Genomic DNA, 26,269 nt, shown 5'->3' with positions numbered 1-26,269 from the left:
GGTCCCTGGGAGGCCATCCAGTCGCATCTGCCTGTTCAGTGCAGGATTTTGCGGCTTCAGCCTCCCTGCCAGGAAGGCCACCCAGCAGCCGAGGGTCCACTGTGAGAGTCGCAGGCTGAGGGTTGCTAATGGAAAAAGTCCTCTCGGAGCCCCAAAAGTCACCAGGAAGGGGGGGGGGCTCTGCTGTGAAAGGGAAATGGGTGGAGGCCGAGGGCCACTTTTCAGCCCATAAGCCGCATTTCCCACCCCGTGGAAAAAGCTACCTGCAGCAAGAAAGGGAAAAAACCTGTCGCTTCCCCCTCACGGGGCTACAATGTCCAGCGCCCTTATCGAATTACAGTTCCCAGGAGAGCGGTTCTCAATCTGTGGGTCCCCAGATGTTGTTGGACTACAACTCCCATCATCCCTGAGCTCTGGCCTTGCTAGCTAGGGGTGATGGGAGTTGTAGTTCAACAACATCTGGGGACCCACAGGTTGAGAAAGGCTGCTAGGGCAGCTGTATGCTTTGGATCAGAGGTAGGCAACCTAAGGCCCGTGGGCCGGATACGGCTCATTTGCCTTCCCAATCCGGCCCACGGACGGTCCGGGAATCAGCGTGTTTTTACATGAGGAGAATGTGTCCTTTTATTTAAAATGCACCTCTGGATTATTTTGGGGAGCATAGGAATTCATTCTTCTTTTTTCACCACATGCTCTGAGGGGTGATTGACCGGCCCACGGCTGAAAAAAGTTGCTGACCCATGGTTTGGATGCCCTTTAAATGCATCACGTGGATTTGCCCTCATCAGTTAACATTTTACTTGGAGGGGAGGAGAGGGAGTGAGGGAAGAGGTGTTGACTTATCCTCCTAGGAGCCTTCCTCTCACCCTTCACAGCACCCAAAGGACCACCACATGTTCCTTCCCGCTCCTCTGGCAGGAATGCCCGCCAAAGAGGGCCCGAACGAGGCACAGGACCATTTCCTGCTTTAGACTTTGCCCTTTCCATTGGCGGCAGCTGGTTTGGCAGCTTTTGTGTAACCTTTCCTCCCATTGCAGTTAATGTTTCCCTTTTGTTGAAAGCTGAATCACTGGTCTGGTGTTATTATAGCTTGATGCTAGGTGTATCTGGACGTTTTCCCGGTTTTTCTTTGTAAGGGATGCCGATCTTTGTACCCTGCCCTGAAAGCATATAAAGGCGCAGCGGCCCAGGGGCAGTAAAGCATGATGGCATCAGCCCCATGGTGTGCCCTGTTCTGGGTTGCTGCAATTAGCACTGTTTGCTTCAGAATCCTTGAAGGCAAAGGTAAGGGGGGTGTTCTATATTGACTGATAAAGAGTGAAATAGCCCCTTGCAATCCACTCTTGAGGAGAGTGAAGAGGAGCATCTCTGTCTGTGTCAGTCACCTCTTTACATTTTTCCAGTTACACCATTTTTGTATTATTACTGTATTCTAGTCTGTAGAAGATACAGTGACATTTCTCAGTAGTTGAACACCTGTCTTGCATGCAGAAGGCCCCAGCTTCAATCCCCAGTGATATCTCTAGGTAGGGTTAGGAAAGCCCCTGTCAGAAACTCCAGCAAGCCACTGGAAATCACAGACAGTTCTGAGCAAGATAGATCAATGGTCTGACTTGATCTAAGAGCATCTTCATGCATTATTCAGAAATACAACTCAGAATTCACCAGCAGCTCCCTCCCACCCTTCACCCCTCTCTTGCAAACAGCAGCCCATCTCATTCCTGTGTCTGACACTCTGCATAAGAGCACTTCAGTTGCTACAGCTGCCACTCATCGGGGGGGGGGGGGAATGGTTGCTGGATTTAAAAAAGATTGGGGTGAGGGAGCTGTGTGTGTCTGAGGGAGAGAGAGAAGAGGGACTAGAAATTGATTCTGTGATGTGTTCTCTTACATTTCCTCTCTTACTTGGCAGTAAATCCCCCATTGTACTGTACAGTGGTACCTAAGGTTACATATGCTTCAGGTTACAGACTCCGCTAATCCAGAAATAGTATCTCGGGTTAAGAACTTTGCTTCAGGATGAGAACAGAAATCGTGCTCCGGCGGCGTGGCGGCAGCAGGAGGCCCCATTACCTAAAGTGGTGCTTCAGGTTAAGAACAGTTTCAGGTTAAGAATAGACCTCCGGAACGAATTAAGTACTTAACCCGAGGTACCACTGTATCTGGAAAATGCATAGGGATGGGTTGGAGATGACAGTGGTAGGTTAAAGATTTACCAATAGGAGGTGAGGGTGGTGGAGAGGCAGGGAAAGGCAATTTGCATTGGTTGAAGACTTCCCCACCTCCTGATAGCTAAAGGCATCAAAACAAGTGATATCCCGCCACTTAACTGCATGTGCTGGCTTCAGGACCAAAGCCACTGGGAGAGGCTCTATAGCATTTTATTTACACTATCCTCTGCACCGCATGTTCTTATAAGATTGCCAGTAGTACATGTGAAAAGGATCTAGAGTTTTAGTGGACCACAAGCTTAACATCAGTCAACAGTGTGATGTAGCTGCAAAATAACCTAATGCTATTCTAGGGTGCATCAAGAGGAGTATAGTGTACCAATCAAGGGAAGTAATAGTCCTGTTCTGTTCTGCCTTGGTCAGACCACACCTGGAATACTGTGTCCAGTTTTTGGCTCCACAGTTTAAGAAGAATATTGACAAGTTGGAATATGTGCCGAGGAAGGCAATCAAGGGTCTGGAAACACAGCCTTATGAGGAACAGTTGAGGGAATTGGATATTGGCTATGTTTAGCCTGGTAAGGAGGAAACAGAGAGGAGACATGATAGGCATCTTCAAATATCTAAAGGGCTGTCACATGGAGGATAGAGCAAATTTGTTTTCTCCTGCTCTGGAGGCTAGGACCCAAACCAATGGCTCCAAGTTAAAAGAAATGAGATTCTGACTCAACAGCAGGAAGATATATCTCACAGTAAGCGCTGTTCAACAGTGGAACAGACTCCCATGAGATGTGGTTCACTCTCATTCTTTGGATGTTTTAAAGCAGAGGTTGGGTGGCCATCTAGTTAATTTAGTTGAGATTCCTGCATTGCAGTAGGTTGGGCTAGATGACCCTCGGGTTTCCCTCCAGCTCCACAATTCCATGGTTTTTACCAGGTGACTGCAGGACTCCCTTTGGGATGATCCTCAGGGCTGTTGTCTGCAAGATTCTTTAATAAAATGGTATATGACTTGTTTCTGGCTTATCTGTTTTTAAGCTCAGCATTAAACAGAAAAAGCTGCCGACATTTAAAATGAAATAGTATATTTTTTAAAAAAACCCACTTTAACTCAAAGTGCTGATTGCAGAGGATGGCTGCTCTCATGTCCTTTGTGTAGAGGGAGAAGGGAGGTTGCTTTTGGCTTTGCACAGATCCTTTCTAGGGGAGGGTCAGGCCCAATGCTCTCTGGCCCCCTGGTTTTATATAATTCTATACCTTTGCCTCTATGTTTGCGATTTCACACATTTAAAAAACTTTATTTGTATGCACGCATTGTGTAGGTCCAGAAGGCACCCACCCAGAAGTGGCCACAAAATATGGACGGCTTCGAGGGACGCAAGCAAGTGTAAAGGGCACAGAGCGGCTGGTCAATGTCTTCCTGGGCATCCCCTTTGCAAAGCCTCCCACTGGCTCCTTGAGATTCTCCTCACCTCAACCGCCTGAGCCATGGGATGCCGTGAGAGATGCTACCACGTACCCAGCGGTGTAAGAGAGATGCAGTTGGATCCTCTTGGCTGCACTGGGGAAATAAAAACCAGCAGAGAGGAATGTTTGAGGGAATGTGCTGGGAACCACCAGCATTTGTGGTCTTTTTTTAAAGAATTCATTTATTTTATTTTTTTGAGAAAGAAATCACTGGAAACAAAACAGGTCTAATTGCTGAAATAAAATTCTGTTTTAACTTAACACAGACACCACAGAAATTCGAATATCTGCAACCTTAATGGTTCAGAGCAGTCCAGACGTTTCAGCAACCAGCCCTCAGCCATTGGAGGCCTAGAGCTCTTTCACTGTTAATCCTGCAACATCTTAGCTGCATTCAATAAATTCATAATTAATTATTTGACCATGTTAGACAAATAATTTGCAATGATATTAATTCAATGCTAATAGGCTCCAAACTCAGGGTGGTAAATTATTTGAGAGAAGGCATGGAATATTATGTTCCAATAAGCTTGTGAAGGCTAATAGTCCCATCACATTTGTAGCACATCTTTCCTAAGACATCTATATTCCCAGCATTTAGATCTATTAACAGAGGATATCCTGTTTTCAGACTAAAACAGTTTATACTGAATTCCCTGAACAGAAAGGCTGAGTGGTCCTGCTCTGATTGACTGAAACATTGTCATCCATTTTCTAAGATTAGAGTGTCAAGAAGACCCCTTTCTTGTTGCCCTTTTTAAAAAACAAAAAACTAAGAACAGTTGATTAAGTCCACAGCTTTGCCAGTAAACCTTTAAACTGGCCTAAGTCAGTTTCTCCCTGACGCCACCTCTCGTGCAAATTATTATCTTTATATTTGAGCTAGTATGTTCATTCTGTTATTTCCAAAGTAATCCCGAGGGGATGTCCTTTCTGCAGGTGCCCCCAGGATCTGAATATACTCAAAGGAATTCAGAAGAGATGGAAAGAAAAGCACCCGCCCTTCCGAAGTTCTGAGGACTGTTTGTATTTAAACATTTATACTCCTGCAGATTCCTCCAAGGCATCCAAGTTGCCAGTAAGCACATATTTTAAATGGACTGAAAGCAGCGTTGCAAAGCAAGGGGGCTGGCAGCAGACTCTGGGTTGATGGCAGGGGCTCTTGACAATGTCATTTTACTCTGAAGACTCTTCTGCATCTCGTGTTCTTACAAAGGGCAATTTTGATTGGTTACGCCACATCCTTTCTTTAATTGTTCTGAATAAAATAAAATAAAAACTGGATAACTGCATCTTGATCTGCACGCAAATCTAAATGGCCGCGAGGTCTGTTGTTGCAAAATTGCCTGACTACGATGATGCACTACAGTGCATCTTCGCCATCCATTACGAAATAGTCTATATGTCCAATTATTATGTGCTATTTATTTCAAAAACATTTTATGAAAAATGCTCTCTAGCGACCTTCCGGTCATTCCCTGCTGCCCCTGTTCTTTTGAAGGTGATGGTGTGGATTCACGGAGGGAACATGATATTTGGGGCAGCTTCCAGGTTTGATGGTTCCGCGCTAGCTGCCTATGAAGATGTGGTGGTGGTCATCCTTCAGTACAGGCTGGGCATTTTGGGGTTCTTCAGGTAAGAGGCTTTGGCTAAAGGTATTCCAGGGCCCTTTTCACTAGAGGGGTGTTGGGTTGACCTGTCGGGTCAGCTCTTCTCTCCACTTCTGCATCTGAAACCCCTGGAAGAACCTGGCATTGACTCAAAGTGCCAACCTTTTCTCCAAAATCCACCTGAGCACTGAGCTTGCTGCTCCTTGCCAACGCTTTCCTTTCAGCACAGGGGACAAGAGTGCTCGAGGGAACTGGGCCCTTTTGGACCAGGTGGCAGCTCTTAAGTGGATCCAGGAAAACATCAGAGCTTTTGGGGGCGATCCGGAATTGGTGACTCTCTTTGGTGTCTCTGCAGGATCTATGAGTGCTTCAGCCCATGTGAGTTCCAAAATGTTATATGGTGGGGTTTCTATTATAGTAATAGACTGCTTAATTCTCAGGTGGACATTTTACAAAACATAAAATAATGATCTCTGACATACTCTCAAAGCTGTGGAAAGGATGGGTGGGGGTAGCAGTCACTGCTAACTTGCAGAACCCATGTAATCATGGTGCATAAAGTGGCCCTTTTTGCTCTGGCTACAGGAAAGATTAGGAAGAAGGAATTGGGTGCAATAGGTGTAAGTTCTATGGGGACTCCGAGGCCTAATTTGATGTTCAGCGCTTTTGTTAGGTCAGTGGCAGGGCATAATGTCTGTTGCCAATGGTGTCCTTTCTCCTCTGCCAGGTTATGTCTCCCTTGTCAAAGGGTTTATTCCACAGAGCCATCCTGGAGAGTGGTGTCTCACAGCTTCCAATAGTCTTCCAGAACAGGTCTAAGTCTGCTGAAGTAGGTTTGTTTGTTTGACCAGATGAGACCAAAATGTTTTCTGTCCCAAGGATGCTGGCTTTTTCTTTTCTTTTTTAAACACTGCCCAGGTAGCAAAAGTTTTGTGGAGTCCCCCAGTGTCATGAATGCAGGGCAGGGCAGGGCCGGCTCACATATGAGGTAGGCTGAGGCAACCACCCCAGGCGGTGGAATCCCAAAAGGCGGTGCCCTGCAGGCGCCCTGTCCCCCTTGCTGCCTCCACCTCTGGCAGAAACGAAACAGTGGCAACTTCCGGTGAGCTCTTGCCAAGATCTTACTGAAATCTCACGAGATCTCACCACAACCCACCACCGCAACTTCTCTCAGTGCCATGAATGGAATTAGTAACAGGTAACAGGTGAGGCACAGGGCCAATCTGGATTAAAACAAAAGGGCACCAGGTAGTAGCAATATGCACTCTTGCCCTTTAGAAATGGAGGTGTGAGGTATGTTGTGCTGCTTTCGGCTGAGGGAGAGGGACCGCTCACATAGGTCCTGTTGGTATATAGACGGGAGGAGGCCTGCCATGGAGATGTGATTAAAATGGGTCCCTCAGCACCCTGACAGGGCCCTACTCCTATAGGGTGAGGATGGTGGGCCGTTCATGCCCACCATGAACCCAGATGGTTGGGCAATGGGCAGGCTGCTCCTAGGGGCCTGAAAATAACACACTGGGGAATTTTTAATGTGGGCATATTGGTCTTGGGGCCTACATGCTGAGGACAAGATGCACTGTAAAGACTCAAAACACCTGTTCCTTGGGGTCAGGGATAAAAGGACAGGCAAAACAATTGCTGTCTGTCACCAGAGCTCCAGCATTCTTAGGGACATATGGAGGGCACTGAAACCTGCTGAAAGCTGTTCCTTCAGATCAGGGGACTGGGGTAGTCACCTAGAGAGGTTAAATAATACCCAAAAATGACATTTTTTTCTCATTGGGGCCCCAAAGGTTCCAGGGCAACACAGCAGGTTGGGCAGCCTTGAAACCCTTTCCATTAGGTTTCCTTGGCAACAAGATGAATGCATACTGGGGTCATAACTCACCCCAAAAGCCATGTTTAAGGCCAGCACACCACAATAGTGCTTTCTGGTGGAATTCTAAAGCGACCCTCAAAAGGAGGTGGGAATTACAGTGAAAATGGGGTGGGGCACTTGCCACTTTTTAGTTTGACAAATGGTGGACTCTCTGTTCTCCACTCTTTGAACGCTTAGTGTGCCAGAGATGGCAGCAGATAAGAGTTCCTGTCATTGTGTACATATACAGAAAATTGCCCGTATCTTTGGCTGTGAGATGACCACTTCAGCCGCCTTAGTCCACTGTCTCCGGCAGAAGAGTGAGCAGGAGCTGATCCATGCTGACCTTAGCAGGCAGGTAAGTGACATGAGTGATCAGGAAAGAGCCTTGATGCCCTGCTCAGTTGTTTCTCCCCTCCCAGTGAGGGGAACCACCTGGAGTGCTCAATAAGGCCTTCTGCTCCAAGTGTGTATTGCTGTTTATGAGGGCAAGGAGGAATGGACCAGCCCGTCTTATAGCTTCCTTTTTGTCCTAGTGTACAGTGGTACTTCTGGTTATGAACTTAATTCATTCCAGAGGTCTGTTCTTAACCTGAAACCATTCTTAACCTGAGGTACCGCTTTAGCTAATGGGGCCTCCCACTGCCGCTCCGTGGCTGTCGTGCGATTTCTGTTTTCATCCTGAGGTAAAGTTATTAACCTAAGGTACTACTTTCAGATTAGTGGAGTCTGTAACCCAAGGTACCACTGTAATATAAATACAGAATATAAAAAGTGCAGAAATTGGATTTAAATACATATTTGTGTACATGTTTAAATAGATATTTTATTTCATCAGAATATTATTGATTTATTAATCTCAAGGCGATGTACAATAAAAACAACTAAAAACAGACAAAAACTGTGGAGCACATCAGTTTTCTTGGTGCTCTGGTGTCCTGCGTGCCTTGAAACAGGAGGGTTGGTAGCTAGAGCTCAGGCGGCGTAAGACTTGGTCCAAACCTGACTGAAGAGGGTGAGGCTGCAGTATCGTGCTCACTAAACAGTTGGCAGAGAGATGGGGAGAATACAACTTTGCTTGTTCTTCTCAATCTCTTGGCGGCTTTCAATGCCATTAACCACAACAGCCTTCAGGAGTCACTCAAGGAAGTGGGGTTTGGGGGCACTGTACTTCCTTGGTTCTGCTCATGGGAAGCTACTCATGGTTCCATCTTGTCCCCCATGCTATTGAACATCTATAAAGCTGCTGGGAGCTGTCATCGGGATTTTTGAAGGTGCTGCCAATAAGCAGGTGACACCCAGCTCTATCTCTCTGCTCCATCTGAATCAGGAGAGGCAACTGAGGTGCTAAGACAGGCTGAGCTCCTCATTCCTCCCAGACTATTTTGGCTTGGTCAGGGTGGAGGGTGGGGAGTGGTCCTGGGCCCTTCAGTTAAACACCTTCTTTCCTTCCCTTTGCTCAGGGCTTAGGGCCAGCTTTGGATGGTGTGTTTATGCCGAAGACCCCAGAGGAGATTCTGGCTGGGAGGGAGGTCAGTGCTGTGCCCCTCATGGTCGGAGTCACCAACCATGAATTTGGCTGGAATTCGCGTGTGGTAAGATCCCGCTAGCAAGGCCTTTTCATTCTGCCCCCCAAATGTCTGCATGAAATCCCTGTGACAAGAGGGGCCTCACAACTAGCCTATGAATTTAATGGTTGGTGGTGGTTTCTAAGCATAAACCTACTCCTTTCGACTCCAAAGGCTTGTTAGATGTTCTCAAGCAGAAATTCTTGGAGACGAATTGGTTCACTGTGGGCAATAATGGATCTCAGCAAAGATGTTTTAATAATTAAATAACACGGACAAATGAACATTCCCAACCAAGAATTACTCTGGATTTTCTCTCAAAGGCACAGATAACCCTTCTTTTCTCCTTTGATGCAGACTGGGACCCTGGAAGGGTTTAAGGACGTGGGAGACAGGGACAGAATCCGTACTACTTCAGAAACAATCCTCCCCATTTTGGTAACTATTTATTTTGTTGATTTGCATCCTTTCTCTGAGAAACTTTGAGAATAAATTTTCTGCAGATAGGATTGATTATGAGCACCACCCTGTAGATGTTTGCCTGGATGGGGCAACTCATGCCTAGGCTGAGAGGTGACTGGTGATGGGGGGAGTTAGGATCCAGAGGAGTCCTCTCCTGACTTCATAGGGATGGAATGGGAGCTCTGGCATTAGCTCTGATGGTTGCTTGCAGGGTTGGCAGAGGAGGAGGAGGAGAAGGGGGCAAGAGAGGGAACTAACCCCTGTCCCTCTCCTTCTCCTGAGGCCATTGGAAGCAGCTGCTTAGGGGTGGGGGAGCTTCACAGCCCTCACATGTTCCCAGCCAGTGGCCTTCCCCAAAGCCCCCCAGATCATTCCTGACCCAATCCTGGGAGGGGGCCTTAGGACTTCTGCTTCAGCTCCATTCAGAAGAACATGGGTGTAGCAGTGGCAGAGTATGAGAGGGGAGAATAACCTTTTGACTCCCTTTCCCAAGGTAGGCTAGACATGATGCCCAAGGCCAGTTAGGCTTCCACCAGACACCCTTCTTAGCCCCCTCTAACATGGAGAGGAGTGCTTTCCAGAATCCCAAGGGAAATTTATCAGAAACGGCTGGCTTTTCTCGGTCAACCTGCTTCTTACACACTTGTAGCACAAATCAAGTAACAAAGGGCACGTTTGAGAAAGGAGGGGACCCCCCCCCCGCCCCAGCAATGGCCATTTCCCACCATCTCTTTTCTTCTCTCGCAGGGGATCCCACTTGAACTCCTGCCAATGGTACTTGATGAGTACCTTGGGGACACCAACGACTTGGATGATCTCAGAGATGGGTTCCTGGACTTGATTGGAGATGTGTTCATTGTTATCCCATCCATAAAAACATTACGGTATCACAGAGGTAAAAAGAGTGTCCCCTGCCTCCGCCAGGTGTTACTTATTGTAAAGTCTCCTCTTGACATTAAAACACTTGTGACGCATGCCATTTGAGGCACACCATGATCCCCAGAGCCAGACTGTGAGGTGTCTGGAGTTTGACTCCAAGAGACTCTCTGTGTAATTTCTCAAGTTCAGCTCTACTTAGAGGAAGGAACAAAATTATTTCCAGATATCAAAGACTTTCAGGAATTTAGCCTGGAGTCAGGGCTCTTGTGTGTGTTTGCAGTTTCCAAGTGTTGGCATGGCAAGCAAGCATTGTCTCCCCCTCTGCCACTTCAGTAATTTACACTGTAAACTCAGGACATCCAGTAGGTCTGTAATTCCTTGCGTCTAAGATTTACATAAGCTGGCACCACGACTGCTTTGAGGGAGAAGACCAGATTTATCCATGTGAGTAAATAGGCAAGAGGGGTCACGCACCGTCAGTCAGCATTTTATTTGAGTAGTTCGGATAGGAGGGAGAATTAAATTGTTCTGGTTTAAAATGTACTATAAGGCACAATATCTGCTTCTGATACCAGATTTGCTTCTTGCAAACCACTGATGGAGCACATCACATAGGCATTCTGCAGCTCATGAGTCGCATCAGAAGACATTTTTTTCCTAAGTAACTGTAGGGATGCAACAATTATTTCCTTCATCTGTATTGTCGAGGGCTCCTGTGATGATACCCCAAAATTGCAATCATTATTCTGTGTAGCTGCGATTAGAGTTCCTAGCTAAGTTTCACCAGCTCCTGTGTGGCATTTCTTTCCTAGTTAGAAGCTTTTCCCAACTATTTCTCAGCGGCACATAAGTCCTAGTCAGTTCTCAGCAACCTTTGCTTCTTGGCCTGGTTATAGTGGAGAGCTTTGCTTTTTGCGGCACGTGATTTATGTGAGCCCTTGAGCAGCGACCGAGAGAGCAATCACACCCAGAACCTTCCTCACAAGGCACATCCCCACCCCCCATCATTGGGGGTCACGTGGGCTTCTGTGCTTACCAAAGGAGAGTACACTTGGCTGAGTTCAATGCCAGCTTCTTTGATCCCTGGGCCAACAAGATGAGTAAATCATTCCTGAATTGGACTAAAGCCTGTGGGTGAAAAAGGCCAAGGTATGAACTTCCTCACCCATTAGCAGATACAGACCTGGTCAAAGATGAAGGCTGACTGAGCCACTGGGAGCAGGTCATGAAGAAGTCCCACTGGGAGTACCATGAGATTCTGGTGCAAGGGCTGCATCCATCTCACAAGTGCCCGCATAACCCCTGTTGCATCTTTTCAGGGTTTCTCTTTTCAAATGCACTAAATCTGCAAGGTAGTTTTTCAAGGCCTTTGATTCATAGGCTTTGTATGTTTCTATGGATCTAGATAATGTTTTTGTGCAAGTGGAAAGTGTGTTACAAGCTGCTAGACAAAGCTCCTGAGAATAGAGGCACAGGATCAAGTCCTTGGATCAACTGTGCCTATTTAGTCCTTCTATGCCAGGAGTGGCTCTCTGGTGTCTGACACTGAGAGGGTTTTCTCCTCTCCTCTCCTCTCCTCTCCTCTCCTCTCCTCTCCTCTCCTCTCCTCTCCTCTCCTCTCCTCTCCTCTCCTCTCCTCTCCTCTCCTCTCCTCCCCTCCCCTCCCCTCCCCTCCCCTCCCCTCCCCTCCCCTCCCCTCCCCTCCTGATCCTTTTCACTGGAGGAGGGACCTTCAGCTCTTCTGCATGCAAGATAGGCCCCCTGGTGTTGAGGTACGGACAGTCCAGCTTCTGTGGAGGGGTCATTGGTGGCATCTTTCTGAACCACCAAGCCAAATGCATGCTCCTCCCTCCCCTGTTTGTCATCCTCTAGCATTTGAGGGCTGCTATCATCCAAGTGGGGTTGAAACTCATCCTGACAAGGCTGTGGGCAGATGGTCTCCAGATTCAGAGGAATGGTGCCCAGTCTGCTCTGGACAGGGTTGGCCTCCCTCGAAAGAGCTGAGGGATTCTCCTGGATCCAACTTTGTCACAGGAGACTCAAGCAGCCTTCGTGGCTGCAGACCCTTTTGCCAGCTGAAACGGGTGATCAGAAGTATTTTGCTTTTGGGGGTCATTTCCATGGGGATGGTGTGGAAACTCCCCCAAGGTCAGATGAGGACCAGAGTTGAAATCTTAGAACCTTAGTGGTGGGTGACTTTACCTTTAAAAACAAACAGACTTTCTTTCCCCTTTTTCTAACAGCATGTCCCACAGGAGCACCCAGAAAAAGAATGTAACTAGTAGCACTGTTTCCTGGGGTGTTCTGGGATAGTGGGAAGGGAAGAATGGCTGCACCTCTGAGCCAATGACCTTTGGAGACCTCTTGGAAGCTTCTGTCAGTACAGACCTCAGCAGGCAGGATTTTGACTGGCCCAGGGGGCAGTAACATGCTGTCCCTTCAAGAGGCAAAGTCATGAGGCTGCAGTGTGAGGAGGAGGCTGTGTGAGTGGACTGAAAGGAGCTGCTTTGGATCACGTGCCCGTAGGAAGGGTTGACCCTACTGACTCCACAAGGCCAGGAAAATCCTCTGATATGTACGGTACTAGCTGCCAGGGATGGCACACGAAGAAGCTGATCTTTCTGTTTCCCCCATAATCTATAAGTTCCCAACATCACAGTGCCTTGTCATAATTACACACAGTTTTTGGAAGGCCTCTGGGCACCTGGAGAAGGTTCTGCCTTCTCCCAGACCACAAACCGTTTAGTTCTATGAAGGTCTATTCTAGGCACTTTTCTGGCTCCTCATTGGCAGAGGTGAAGTGGGTGAAAAAGGAAGGAGGGGGGCATTCCAGCTGTCCTCCACAGGGAAGCTGGATGGAGGGTGCCAACACTGTTTTCTTTTAGATGTGAAAGCCTTATAATTTCCCCTGGGGCTTTTTGAAGCAGAGAGTGCCTGGTGAGCTAAAATGAAGCCTCCCTGGATCTTACCAGAAAGCCCCTCTGATTGTACAGGAGACCCTTCAGACCTGAATCGAAGGCTGCCCCCTCTCTGGCAGCTGAAAGGCAAAGGACAGGGAGCCACCGTCCTTAGGGAATGCACTGCTGCCTTCTCTCTCAGCCTCCGTCTCCTTTTGTTCCCTCTTTAGAGACCGGGGCTCCCACTTACTTCTTTGAGTACCAGCACCGTCCCAGTTTGTACCACGATACCAAACCAGACTATGTGAAAGCGGATCACGCAGACGAAGTTGGGTTCGTCTTTGGAGGGCCGTTTCTCACTGGTGACATCCGCCTGCATGGTAAAGCGGCTATTCTGTGACTCAGGACTCACTTTTGGGCGAGGTTGCAGGCACAGGAGGATAGCATGGCGCCCCCTCCAAAGCCTGTTGGCTTTGCCGTCATCTGCGGTGCTGAAACCCTTTTGGCGTGACAGGGATTTGGTGCCTACAGATTACGCTAAGAATTAGCAGCAGAGGTGGACAGACTGATCACCTGCCCTGTTCGCTTTTCTAATTAACACTTTGCATGCTGTTTTCTAGGGATATAATACATTCAAAGTGAATTGAAACCAAAGGGTGATGTAGCAAGGCTCCCTTTGGGCGCAGAACATGGGAAGGGCCTGAGCGGTTCTTATAGGGGTGGCCCACTTTCTGGGGCTCTGCTGGACATCTAACCAACAGTGGGAATGGGGGAAAGTAGAAGCAGGAAGAAGCCACTCCCATCTGTGGTCAGTAGAGGGCGCACAAGGAGCAGAAAACCCCCAAACCAGTTCACCTTTAACTGGGGGTGGGGGGAGGATGGGGGGGCACCTCCTTCTTCACTGTAAGGCAAGAGAAGCTAGTAGGATACTGGCACTCATCCAAACTAGCCGTTCCCCCCACACCACCGGAAACCCAATCTTTACTGCCGAATTGGAGAAAACATCTCCGGATTGATGCCTGCTCCAATTTATCGCTAAAGAGCAGGTTCTCCTGGACAAGCGGGAACCTGCTCAGACCCACACATTCAAGGCACAGGACAAGTACAGCTCTGGATGAGCCCTGGGCTGTGCTTCAAGGGAGGTTCCCACCTCCAGGCCTTCCCCATCTCTGCCTCTCTGGGAGGCAGCTTACCCCCTCACTTTCCCCTCTCTGCCAAGAGTGGCCTTTTCTCCTCCTGCAGTCCCCTTTGGGCATTTGGCCTGGGGCATGGCCCCGGCACAACCCCAAGACACCTGGCCCATCACATCCAAACACTTCTGCAGCCTCTGCCTTGACATGGGCAAATCTATATATTCATGTGAGGTTTCCCTGCCCATTTCAGAACAGAGCATCACCAGCCATGTGGCTCAGGGCTGTCAGGCAAGACTACACATTGAAACAGACCTTCTTCTTTGGAGATCACTCGTAGCTGAGTAAGATTGTCTTTCATGAACATAGGCTTAACAGTGAGTCCGTAAGTGGCTGTGAAGGCCAAGGTTCCCAGGCAGGAGTTGATCATGGACAGGGTTTGCAAGCATGCCTTCCTTTAGCTTGTTTCTCCTTTTAGCCCTGAGTTCATGCTTCTTCAAAGTCCACGACACATTTGGTAAAGGCTGTTCTCCAACTGGAGTGCTTGCAGATCACTACAAATGACAGGCACCTTTTCACGCACAAGCTTTCCTGCAGATATTCTGATGGATGCTGCAGCATGTGTGCCCCCCCCCCCGAGCTCCCCCTGCCCCCCACATTCTGCTTCAGAGAATGAATTACTGAACTGGGTTGGGTAACCGTTGGGAATGGATTTGTATTTCCAGCGATCCCAGCTGTGTAATGAACTTCCCTCCCTCTGTTCTTCAGGTGATGCCACGGAAGAAGAGAAAGTTCTTAGCAGAACCATGATGAAATATTGGGCTAACTTTGCTCGCAGCGGGTGAGTCATGGGCCACCGTGATAGTTATGGGGGTGTGGTGTGGCTGGCTGGAAGGCAGGTAGGATGCCTTGGCAGACATGACAGAACAGACATTGTCTGTTGTTGGTTTTGCTCCTAGAAACCCAAATGGAGAAGGGTTGGTAGAGTGGCCGGCCTATAACACCCAGGAGCAGTATCTAGAGATAAATCTGAAGCAGAAAGTTTCAATGAAGCTGAAAGAGGAAAAAGTGGAATTTTGGCTAAAGACTGTCCCTGAGAAAGTGGACGAAGTGAGAAGAAAACACACAGAATTGTAATTCACAAGCAGCTATGGACAATAAATAGAGCACCAAAATGACAAATGATAGTTACTTGTTAAAATATATTTTTCCACAAAACAAATACAGCATATTTCTTTAGAAAAATTAGTTAAATAAACATCTCTATGTTTATTCCTTTCCTGCAGGAGGTGTGCACATTGTTACTAAGCCTAGATAAAAGTTACCTTTTGTTTAATGCAATGTTTAGTTTCAGATCTTTGCATTGTCAAAAGTATACAGTAACATAGTTCTGATTTACAAAACTTGAAAAATGATTATAAAAATGAATATAGTGTTACATTTAGACTTTCAGAATAAAGGGATGCCATATTTTGGTCAGAAAAGTGTCTGTTCCTTGGTCTTCCTTCAAAAGTTTCACACTTCACAAAAGGCTCAAATAGGCTGGTGGGGCAGCCTCTCGTTTTTTAAAGGGGCAAATGCAAGAGATGCCCCCCCCAGTTTTGGATCAAGACTGTGTGCGTGACCCATACCTCCATGTGTCCCTGTTATGCACCAACACACATGCAAACATGTAACAACAGAAATGTGATATTTCAAAATATTGGGCCTACAGTGATGGTGTACCAGAGAATGTTAGTAAAACATCCTGTTGCCCCAATTTGGATAAAACAAAAGACTGCTTATTATCACATAGTGCCAAAATAGTTGCACCTGTTTTTTGCAAACAGCTACAGATAATTAATTGGCTAGTCAGTTGAAATGTGGAGCATGAACTCCATAAACACACCACCCTGTCCAGACTAACAGCTTAGATCCCCCCACTGGCATAGCGTGGGTTGCCAGCACCCGGGGCAAGGCAAATATCCCTGCACCACCCGCCGACAGGTTGGAACGAAGGGGAAATGGCACAGCAACCTACCCAAGTGGCAGTCATGGTGCCCCATGAGTGTCAAGCATGGCAGAGAGCAGGACGGGGAATTGGTCAGGAGCAGGTACAGTATATTTAAAAAGCCTGTGCAGAGCGTGCCCTGGCAACCAGCTATCACCCAAATCCGCTCCTCCGTTCACCCATGCAAACATTGGGAGATTTTCTGTGCAAGGGGAAAGGTGCACTATTTTTTTATTACTACTTTTTTTTCTTTTTGAGATTTTGTGTCCGTAAGAATTTTGCACCCAGGGCAACCGCTGCTGTGGCCCCACCCATGCTATGCCACTAGGTTCCCATTTAAGGAGCAGGGAGGGGCGCTAAGGATGTAGAAGATGGACAGACAGGACAGACAACAGGAATGCACATGACCCATGTTTGGGCTGTGCAGGGGCAGAAAGGACTGCGAGACCTGGGAAATGAAGCAGGTAGAAAGCAACGGAAGGCTGCAAGTGCTGAGAGGAAGCATTTTCCCCAGTTAGAGACTTGTGGCTATGTGTTGGAGTTATTGGAGGTGCTAGACATAAACCTTTTCAAACCAGCAGCAGCCTGCAAATGTGGATTGTCCCCAAAAGCCGTGGTGATGGGTGGCCAAATGCAGGCACCCCTTCGCAGGTTGCCCTGAACCCTGCATGGTGTGGTTCTCAGAACCTTCGCTCTCCTCAAATCCTCCCAAAGAAGCAAAAAAAAAACCAACAAAAAAACCCACACAGATAATTAACCAGAAGAGAAAACAGGTGTCTAAGAGGGAATCTAGAGCTTTGCACCAGAATGAAGAAAGGCAACCAATACAAGGAGAAGGGAAGTGTGGTGGAGAGAAGTCAGGGAGGGAAACAAGATGGCCCCAGAGAAGTCTGTTCTGGAGCATCCCATAGCAGTGGCTGGAAGACTTAAAGGGACAGTGACTTAAATAATTTGCTTCCTGAAGTGGGAGGGTTGCTGAAAAAAGGTGATCCAGGTCAACACTTGGGCTAGAGGAGGGAAGCAAAAGCTGGCCAGAGAGGCTGGATCTAGCATATACCGGTAAATGGGCTGAGGTTAGGGAATAGACGTGAGGGCTGGGTGCAAAAATTGAAGAGGGAGGCTAAGGTCAGGCTGCACTGGACCCTGGTGCAAAACTAGTAAGGGGCCAAGAGAGCTCCAGGTGAAAATACAAGTGGAGAATCTGGAGCTGAAGAATTGCAAACAACTGTAGATTCCTTTACTGATAAGGACAGAGGTCGCTTATAAGGCGGGTCTCCTACCCCACACTGGGGCTAATGAATGGCCAAGGAGGGGCATGTGCTTTCGTTGGTTGAGTGCAGAGCAGAGCAGAGCAGAGCAGAGCAGAAAAGGCATTCGCAACCCTCTGGAGTTCTTCCTCCTATGGACTACAAACCAGCACAGCAGCCTGACTGCCAGCCTCAGTTGGGCACAGGGCCACCTGTAAGGGAAATAGCAATAGAACAGCTGTACATTGCAGGTCCAGGTGAAGTTAACAAATTTGTTGGGTGACATTGTTCCACTACAATGAAAGCAATTACTACTACTTCTACTACAATTATGAAGACACAATAGCATCTATAGTCACAGATCCATTTCAGCTGATTGCAGCTGCCTGGAAGGATAGTGCTAAAAACCTGCATACAGTGGTAGCAAGGGTTAAGAACTTAATTCGTTCTGGAGGTCCGTTCTTAACCTGAAACTCTTCTTAACCCGAGGTACCACTTTAGATAATGGGGTCTCCTACTGCTGCTACTGCGCGATTTCTGTTCTTGTCCTGAAGAAACGTTCTTAACCTGAGGTACTATTACTGGGTTAATGGAGTCTGTAACCTGAAGCGTCTGTAACCCGAGGTACCACTGTATAAAGCTGGGAATCCTTGCTAGCTAAAGGCATGAACAGACGCTGGGTGGCATGGGAAGAATCCAGATAAAACCCAACCAGCTGGACAATGTGGCCCAAATAATTTCTGTTTTAAAACCAAACCTAAAGCTCAGCTCAAATGGATCTAGAAAATCAGTGCAGTCCTGGAGAGCCGGGAGCTCGCTGGGAGCCTTGCCTGTGAAGGGAGTGTTTGCATCGAAGCAGCCCAGGGTTGCTCCTGGGTCCAGGCCATTTCTGCAGAGGGGTGAGTTTCAACACGGCCTCTTTGAGAGTTGCCAGGACCGCTCCCTCTTGCAGTGAGGAATTCTGTTTCCCTGTGTCAGATATTGGAAGCGCTCTGTTTAGGTTGCATTGATAAGACCCAGTTGGACAGCTTCCAAACAGGCGGGTTTTTTGTTTGTTTGATTTATTTTGCCCTAGGGCATAATGGAAAGGCAGTTCAATTTTCAGCCCTTATTTGGGCCCTTTCCCCCTTCATGTTTGGTGCTCCTTTCACCACACACCCTTAGCTGGCACTTCCTCCTCCCCCTTGGAGACCTTTGTGCTTTTCAAAGCAAAGCAACAAACTCTCCCAGGCAGGGAAGAACATGTCAGCTTCTGGCAAGAGTTGGCTGTTTGGAGTTCTGCTCTGCGGCCTGTCCATCGCTGGAACTGCAGCAGGGGGTAAATACAGCTTATTTTGCTTATTGTGGGGAAGTTTAAGAAGACTCCTCTCAGGCAAAGGCTATGCTGATGGGACCCATAGGCTGCAATCCTTGGCATAGGTCCCCAAGAGTAAACCTCATTGGACACATAGTTCATGCTTCAATAGGGATTATGCTTCAATAGCCAACTAACTCTTTTTATTAGATTTGGAGGACAAAAGCAGGCTGGACAACTTTAGGTTAAGGTGGATTAACAGTCTTGATTATTGTAGGGGAAATGGGATACCACCAAGTGCATGCTATAGCTTTACACAATGCTTTGACAGAGGGAAAATGATATTGAAGTGGGTGAGTCAAGTTGAAATTAAATATTTCATAGGAAACCTGCACTATTACAAATGAGACATGTGCATTATTAGCCAGGGTAATTTTATAGTTTGCTCCTTAATCTATCCTTTATAGATGTGTGTGTCAAAAAAAAGAGAGAGTTGAATAACAAAAGAAGAAAACATTTGGGGCAGAATTCCCAATATAGACTCCGCTGTTTTGTTTGAAGTTGTTTATTTATGTATTATTGTTAAGAGTTGGAATTTATTTTAGAATTATGTATGTATTTGTTTATTCTTAATATATCTCAATTCTGCCTTCATCCAAAATGTGAACGCCAGAGTGTACTGTACAAAAAAACCCAACACAAACGAATATCAAAACAATTACAAGAAATAAAAACAGCATTGTGGAAGCTGAGAAAATAATAGACCAAACACTATTCAGCAAAGACAATACAGTGAATTTAAGAAGCCTGGACAAATCAAAATATTTTGGCCTGGAATTGAAAAGCAGACTCGAGTACAATTGAACAAAGCAGGTTTCCAATGGGGGGGGGGCGTGAGGGGCCATTTAGTCCACAGGGGACAGGGGCTGATCTGTGACTCCTGAGGTCCCATTCACACGTCTGATTGTCCTATGCCTAGACAGCATAGGTCCAAGCAGTTTCCCCCTTGCCCTCCTTCTTTCCCAAGGAAACCCTCCTCTTTAGTGCTAAATTGGAACAAACGTCAGTCCGGAGAAAACCCGAATTGCCATTCACTAAAGAACAGTTTTCTCCAGGGTGAGGGAAGTGTGGCTAAGCCCTGAGTGGTCCTGCATTTTAATTCAGCCTCTGCTCCTTGGGCAGTTGCAAAAGTGTTCCTGGGGAAGTTGATGGTAACGATAAAGTACTAATAAAACACCTTCACTGGAAAAAAAAGTTGAAGTAATAGTGGCGGCAGCAGAATCTGAAGGCAAAAGAGCCACTAATTTAATAATCTCTTATTAGGAACACTTCAAACAATATGAACTACATAAGACTTGTTATGCTGTGATCAGATCCACTTTCTCAGAGTTGGGGTTTGTCCAAAGAGCAGCCAGCCAGCCAGGACAAGGTGCAAGGCCGGAAAAGCTCACAATAGGCCTCGCCTTGTTCTTTGCCCCCAGCTCCTGTGACTCCAAGGCATACGACTGCCTCTGAACATGGAGGCTCTGTAGAATTACGCAGCTCAACTCCTCACAACAGGGCAAGTGGGGCTGGGGAGAGACATTAACCTCTGTGGGTACATTGCATCAGGACTTCCACACATCCATCGTTTCCGTTCAAATGTGCTAATACAGGGTGCTCTGGTGGGTTAGCACATGGGAATACCACAAAGCTGCTTATTACTCAATATCCTCCAAACAGGGGTGTCAACAGAATTTGACAGGGCTGCTACATTGTATGGGGATTGGGGCCCCTGCATTGCATCCTTCTGGCTTCTGCAATCTGTTGGCAAGAGCTGTTACTCATGTATATATAATAATTTAGCCGAACCTACATCGCAAGGCTGTTGCGAATGTAAAAAGAGGGAGGGAAAGAAAACTTACCAACCCTGGCCTCCTGGGAAGAAAAGCGAGATGCAAACACAGGATCAATGTACCGGTAATTAGCTCCCACAGGAGGCAGCTGAAAGTCACCAACTTGGATGGCTTTAAAAGAGGAATAACACAAGAGGCGGGGCTTTTTCACAGGCAGCCACCGTGTTGTGGAATGCTCTCCCAATTTGTAGTAGCATTCCGTCTGTCCATCAAGACACCCCTTTTTAGGTGCAACTATCGCCTGACTTCCCATTCATTCTTAACCGTTACTTTTTGCTGTTTCATCGGCTTGTTTATTAAGGATGTTTGTTTTCATTGCATTTGTGTTTGGCCATATTCTTAAAACTTGTTTTCCATTTGCAACCCCCTTATAAGTCTTTATGGCAAGTAAAATTAATGATGGATGATGCTGTGAGAAGCGCCTCCTTGTTTGCAAGGCCGCCTGCCCCTGGTCTTCATGTTCATCTTTTGTAGGCCAAAGAAATGACCGTCCCGAAGTGGTTACCAAGTATGGGCCCTTGCAGGGCATGCTGGCCAGCGTGCAGGGCATCGACCAGCCTGTGAATGTCTTCCTTGGGATCCCTTTTGCCAAACCGCCGGTCGGAGCCCTGAGATTCTCCCCACCGCAACCAGCGGAACCGTGGAGCCATGTGAGGGAGTCAACGTCTATCCCTCCCGTGTAAGAATGAGCCAAATGTGACTTTGCTGGACATCCTCCTTGGGCTAGATTAATATGAAGGTCCTTTTCCTGTCTTGCTTTTAGTTGGTAGCAAAATGGTTTTCAGACCCACCTCAAATCCTCTGCTGTAAGCAAGAAGAGTGCCATTTGGTACAGAAAGAACAGCTATGTTAATCTGTGTCCATTGGTAAAAACAATTCTCTCAGGTCAGAAAGGGGCAAAACCTGAAACATTGTCTGGATAACTCTAGTTTGCTTTAAGATAGGAAAGCTATTTGGGAGCACAGTTCTTTGGGAAGAAACAGGGATATAGCTCTTTAAGTAAACAAATGAGAAGATGCTCCCTGGCCCTCAAACCCGTCATGAGTCTATTGGAGGCAACTACAGCCTCCCCATGGCTCCATTCAAGGGCTGGGGCAGTATCTGTCTTCCAAGCCAAAGGGACTTTGCACCTGTTTAATCCAGCATTCAGAGGGCACCTAATTTCCCCAAGGAACCGCCAGCCTCTGGAGCTGAGGGATAAGGAGGTTTTACTCCGTGTTGTTCACCTGCCCTCCTTTCAGGTGGTGGGGGTGACTGTGGGAACAGCGCAAATTGGGCAGTCCACACAGTTTGCTTCTAGGCATCAGCAGTGCTGCTTTGGGGGTGTTTCCCCTATCACCCCCCCCATGGAACTGAGAGCAGGGGCTGGGCTGCTGAGCAAACATGCCCATCTTTAAGGCAGCAGGCGACAGAGGAGCTTCTGTGCAAAAGAACTGCAGTTCCAGCTTTTCCAGTCTGACCACATTGAATGCCCCAGGGCCTCTTTTCTGGTTAATGAGGAGCAGAGCACGCAAGGCTCTTGTCAAGCTATGAGTCAGTGGGAACCGCCCACAGGAGCAGTGGCTACTGGAGACAAGCAGATCCATGAACTTCTGTCCTGCATGCAAATGTATTCTGGTCTACAGCAATTTGGTTTCTCCCGAGTAATCCTGTGAATTGTAGCTTGAATTCTCAGTTGGAGCCCCTGCCAGGCACACATTGGCTACATCTCTCTGGGTTTCTGAGAAGGCAGGTGGTGGTGAAAGCTGTTTAAATCTCTCTCACACACACCAACCATGAGCGTGACACATAAGAGCTCCGCTCTCCTTAGCCTGACCGTCCTTTCATATCCTTTTCTTTCTTCTCATCTGTTTCAAAGGTGCCTGCAAGACTTGGGATGGCTGGCTGACTTTAGCAAGATTCTGAATATGACGCTTCCCGACTTAGCAGTGGCCGAAGATTGTCTTTACCTGAATGTTTTTACCCCAGACACCAAGGCCAAATTGCCTGTAAGCAAACAAAGCCTTCCTTGAAATTATCGCCTCATGCTGCCTGCAAATGTGCAACCAGAAGCAGCGCAGGATCAGAGGCAGTTGCTCTTGAGGCCAGCAGGGCAGAGGACAGAAACAGCAACCCACAATGTTATGGGGCTGTTGCTCCCCCCCACCTTTAATTGCCCATGCTCCACTCGCACATGCACACATGCTTCTTGCACCTTTCTTTCCACAGCTGGCAGACATGGAGTGAAGAAAACAACCAGCAGCAACTCTTTACCTTCAGCCTGTAGTTCACTCTTCTCTGAGACATTCCCCTCCGTTTCCTCAGCTTTTGACTGGCGTCTCTTCACAGTCCAAGCCCTTCAGCTGCCTATCTACTCCCTGGATCTCCTCAGCCACTCTGGATGCTCTGCAGCTGGGCTTCTGGGTTCACCCCAACCCCTCGTAGAGTCCGATTCCCCATCCAATCTGAAACCATACTGGAACCTGCTTAGTAGCTTTGCAAATGTGGTAGCGGTTTTATTGCTGCAATGGCATGGATTCTGCCTTTCAGCTGCTCCACTGGCTCCTGGTGCAGAGCACCCAACTTCTCTTGAAAGCTCTTTTAGTGCTGGCCCTGTTGCTCCATTAAAACCAAGCTGGTCTGTGCCAGGAATGTTGCTGTTATAGCAAGTTCCTTTTATTTTGTGTATTTTCCCAGGTCATGGTCTGGATCCACGGAGGGGCTCTGATATTAGGTGGAGCTTTTATGAATGATGGATCAGCCTTGGCTGCTTATGAAAAGGTGGTAGTCGTTGCGATTCAGTACAGGCTGGGTCTCCCAGGATTCTTCAGGTGAGATAGTTTCTAACACTTGAAAAAGCTGCACTAACTTAAAGGTACACAGGGCACATGCAATCTCTTTGGTGAAGATTAGATATGCCTTTGCTTCTCTTGCTAGGAGTAATAAATAAAAAGCTTTGCAAGGAGAGGAAGGGAGGTAGAAAGAAAAGGGAAGAGGAAGGGAATCCAATTTGCTTCATCGCTGCATCTTCTGATTTGCACCACGCAAAATAAGACACAACCAAAAGACCTGCTACCCTTTGAAATTAGTATTTCTCCAAATTTTGTGATACAGTTATCCAGCCAGAAAATGCATGTGGAAACACATATTAGGGGGAATGTGGAAGAAAAGGCATATATTAGTGAAAACAGCCTGTGAAGTTGAGAAGCTGGAAGTCCCAAGCAATAGGGTCCCGAAAGAAGGGCTGAATGATGGAAAAATGGGGGGACAGAGGAGACACATGAATGGATGAAATGAGAAGGATCCTGGAGGAAATTCTCACTTTGCGCTACCTGGCTGCTGTTGCCCATTCCAGAGTGGTGGTTCTGAGGCAGAAGATTGCTCACTTTTCAGGTCAAACCTTGAGCTTATCTCCTTGCAGAGCAGAGATAGATCATTTGGGGGTGGGGGATGCATGTTAACCATCTAGTAGTTTATCCATCGCTTGACTATTGCCTTTCTTTTAGCACTGGTAGCAGTGATGCCCGTGGAAACTGGGGATTGCTGGATCAAGTAGCTGCTCTCCAGTGGGTTCAGGAGAACATTGCACATTTTGGAGGAGATCCCAATTCTGTGACTATATTTGGAGAGTCTGCAGGAGCATTTAGTGTTGGTGCTCAGGTAGGGATCCACTAAATATGGAGATCGCAAAGGCTCTGAGGACTCTGCCAGAGATCTCTAAACTGGGGCTGGGAGGTGGGCAGAAGAAAGATCTGGATCCAGTTGTAAATTGCTTTTATGCTGTAGATCTCCAAGCATTTCCAAGACCAACAACAAAGTGCTTCCTCCGTATTACAGGACACAACTGGCAAAACTAAGATAGTTTGGGGGAGAGAAGGGTATTTGTGTGGAAGGACTGTAAGGGCCGATCAGCTCTAGTTCTCAGACACAACAGCTGCCTTTGCAAGAAATGTTACGTCTTCCACAAAATAGTCTGAAGCAAAGCAGGTTGCCTCTGAAACTCTGGACCTGCTCAGCTCAGGAGCTTCACTGGGCATTTGAGAGCTGCATTCAGAGCCACCTGTGCCATGGAGACAGTGCTGGTGGGGGGAGCCCACATCTACCTTTGGGAGAATAGACTCTATTTAGGGCTTGCAAGGCTTTATTTTCCACTTGTCAGCCAATGGAGACTGTACTGTCTCCATTGACTTGCATGGAGAGAGGAGGGTGGTGACACCTGAAGCTTTGGAAAACCAAAACAAGGTTGTAGCTTGCATCCAAAGCAGTGAGTAAAGGTAAAATGCACACCCATTACACCCAGCACAGCCAGCTTTCCACTGAGATAATGCAAGGATTGTTCACACCTGAGCTTAATGTGCGTTTGAAGCTGTTTGCATTCCCATTTAAGTACAGCCGTACCTTGGTTTTTGAACAGCTTAGTACTCGAACGTTTTGGCTCCTGAACACTGCAAACCCAGAAGTGACTGTTCCAGTTTGCGAACTATTTTTGGAAGCCAAACGTCCAGCGCAGCTTTCGATTGGCTGCAGGAGCTTCCACGCTTTGGTTTTTGTACATTTTGGAGGTTGAATGGACTTCTGAAACAGATTCCGTTCTACTTCCAAAGTACGACTGTAATGCCCTACACAAGACATCCCCCTCAGACAGCTGCTCTCCTGCTGATAACCTGTGAATTTAGATTGCCCTGATCCAGGGATAATCCAGTAGGTTTTGAAAAATGTGACTCCAAACCACTCCACTTGAGATGGTGAATGCATTGCCTTGGATTTTGCTCCCGGTTTTTTTTTTAATGTATGTATTTAATTATTACTTTTGAACTGCACAGAAAACTTTAGTTTGGGGACAGTATGTAAATACTGAAAATAAATACAGTAAATGCCGTACAACAATACATCTTTGATCTTGAATGCCTTGTTTTGTGTCTCTCGCCTGCCCTCCTTCTTCCTCTGCTGCAGCTCCTGTCCCCCTTGTCCAAGGGCTTGTTCCACAGGGCCATCTCTGAGAGCGGAGTCACTCAGCTTCCAGGCCTCATCACTAGCTGCCCAGAAGTCCTTGCTCAAGTGAGTCTGTTGTTGTTGTTGTGCAGGGAGACAGTACCCTTAAGAGCAATAGTCTGGTTCCCAAACTGCTTTGGACTGTTCCAGGGAATGAAAGTTTGAGGATTGCAGCTTAAGCATCTCTCAGATATTAATCAAAACAGACTGATATAAGGGGTGAATCAAAGCATTCAAAAAGATGGAAGAGAGACAGCCTCTGAGCATGAGCAGAGCTCTGTAGCCAAGGGGGCCCCATCTAGTCCAGCATCCTATTTTCACAATGGCCAATCAGATGCCTAAGGAAAGCCTGCAATAATTTGCTGGGAGGGAACATGGAACTGCGATTTACAGTACAGTGGTACCTCTGGATGCGAACGGGATCCATTCCGGAGACAGAGGTCCTTGTTTCAGGATGACAACCACCCTGAGACGAGTGACAGCCTCAAGCTCTGCTTCAAACAAGCCCATGGAAATGTCAGGCTTTTGTGACTGTTCACCGTCAATGCAGTGCCAATTGCTTTGTGGTGTAGTGGTTAAGAGCGGTGGACTCGTAATCTGGTGAACCGGGTTCGCTTCCTTGCTCCTCCACATGCAGCTGTTGGGTGACCTTGGGCTAGTCACACTTCTTTGAAGTCTCTCAGCCCCACTCACCTCACAGAGTGTTTGTTGTGGGGGAGGAAGGGAAAGGAGATTGTTAGCCGCTTTGAGACTCCTTAGGGTAGTGATAAAGCGGGATATCAAATCCAAACTCCTCCTCCTTCTCCTCTTCTAATCTGTATTATTAT

General features: G+C 47.3%; 2 protein-coding genes across 3 annotated transcripts in view; both read left to right on the top strand.

Annotated features, from left to right (window-relative positions):
* Positions 1–119: 119 nt before the first annotated feature.
* Positions 120–15,230, top strand: LOC309375001 (fatty acyl-CoA hydrolase precursor, medium chain-like). 2 transcript variants are annotated; one of them, XM_081920347.1, is made up of 13 exons: positions 120–516; positions 3,494–3,698; positions 4,578–4,716; positions 5,140–5,273; positions 5,473–5,626; positions 5,976–6,077; positions 7,360–7,467; positions 8,573–8,704; positions 9,035–9,115; positions 9,887–10,034; positions 13,146–13,295; positions 14,814–14,886; positions 15,005–15,230. In XM_081920347.1, exons 1-13 carry the CDS (start codon positions 501–503, stop codon positions 15,180–15,182), a joined length of 1,620 nt encoding a protein of 539 aa, XP_081776473.1. In that variant the 5' UTR covers positions 120–500; the 3' UTR covers positions 15,183–15,230. The 2 variants fall into 2 exon arrangements, with proteins under 2 accessions (XP_081776473.1, XP_081776472.1); XM_081920346.1 differs by lacking the exon at positions 120–516 and adding an exon at positions 690–1,284.
* A 2,722-nt stretch (positions 15,231–17,952) lies between these two features.
* Positions 17,953–26,269, top strand: part of LOC309375854 (uncharacterized protein) — a 43,318-nt gene continuing 35,001 nt past the window's right edge. Inside the window, exons 1-6 of the mRNA XM_081921772.1 lie at positions 17,953–18,181; positions 20,946–21,150; positions 22,330–22,459; positions 23,148–23,281; positions 23,957–24,110; positions 25,404–25,508. Coding sequence (XP_081777898.1) covers positions 17,968–18,181; positions 20,946–21,150; positions 22,330–22,459; positions 23,148–23,281; positions 23,957–24,110; positions 25,404–25,508 — 942 coding nt within the window. The 5' untranslated portion in view covers positions 17,953–17,967. The remainder of the gene's footprint in view (positions 18,182–20,945; positions 21,151–22,329; positions 22,460–23,147; positions 23,282–23,956; positions 24,111–25,403; positions 25,509–26,269) is intronic.

This window comes from Podarcis melisellensis (genome assembly GCF_964234715.1).
Source record: "Podarcis melisellensis genome assembly, chromosome: 8".
In the NCBI taxonomy this organism is placed as follows: domain Eukaryota; kingdom Metazoa; phylum Chordata; class Lepidosauria; order Squamata; family Lacertidae; genus Podarcis; species Podarcis melisellensis.
Note: the sequence above shows the minus strand (reverse complement) of the source record. Positions and strands in the feature narration are given on the sequence as shown.

What these genes read in the sequence shown, in the direction of transcription:
- LOC309375001 (XM_081920346.1), top strand. Translation starts at nt 1,203, where the DNA reads ATGATGGCATCAGCCCCATGGTGTGCCCTGTTCTGGGTTGCTGCAATT. An exon ending in GGCATTTTGGGGTTCTTCAG is followed by an intron (nt 5,274 to 5,472) that starts GTAAGAGGCTTT and finishes CTTTCCTTTCAG; the next exon opens with CACAGGGGACAAGAGTGCTC. An exon ending in TGGTGACATCCGCCTGCATG is followed by an intron (nt 13,296 to 14,813) that starts GTAAAGCGGCTA and finishes TCTGTTCTTCAG; the next exon opens with GTGATGCCACGGAAGAAGAG.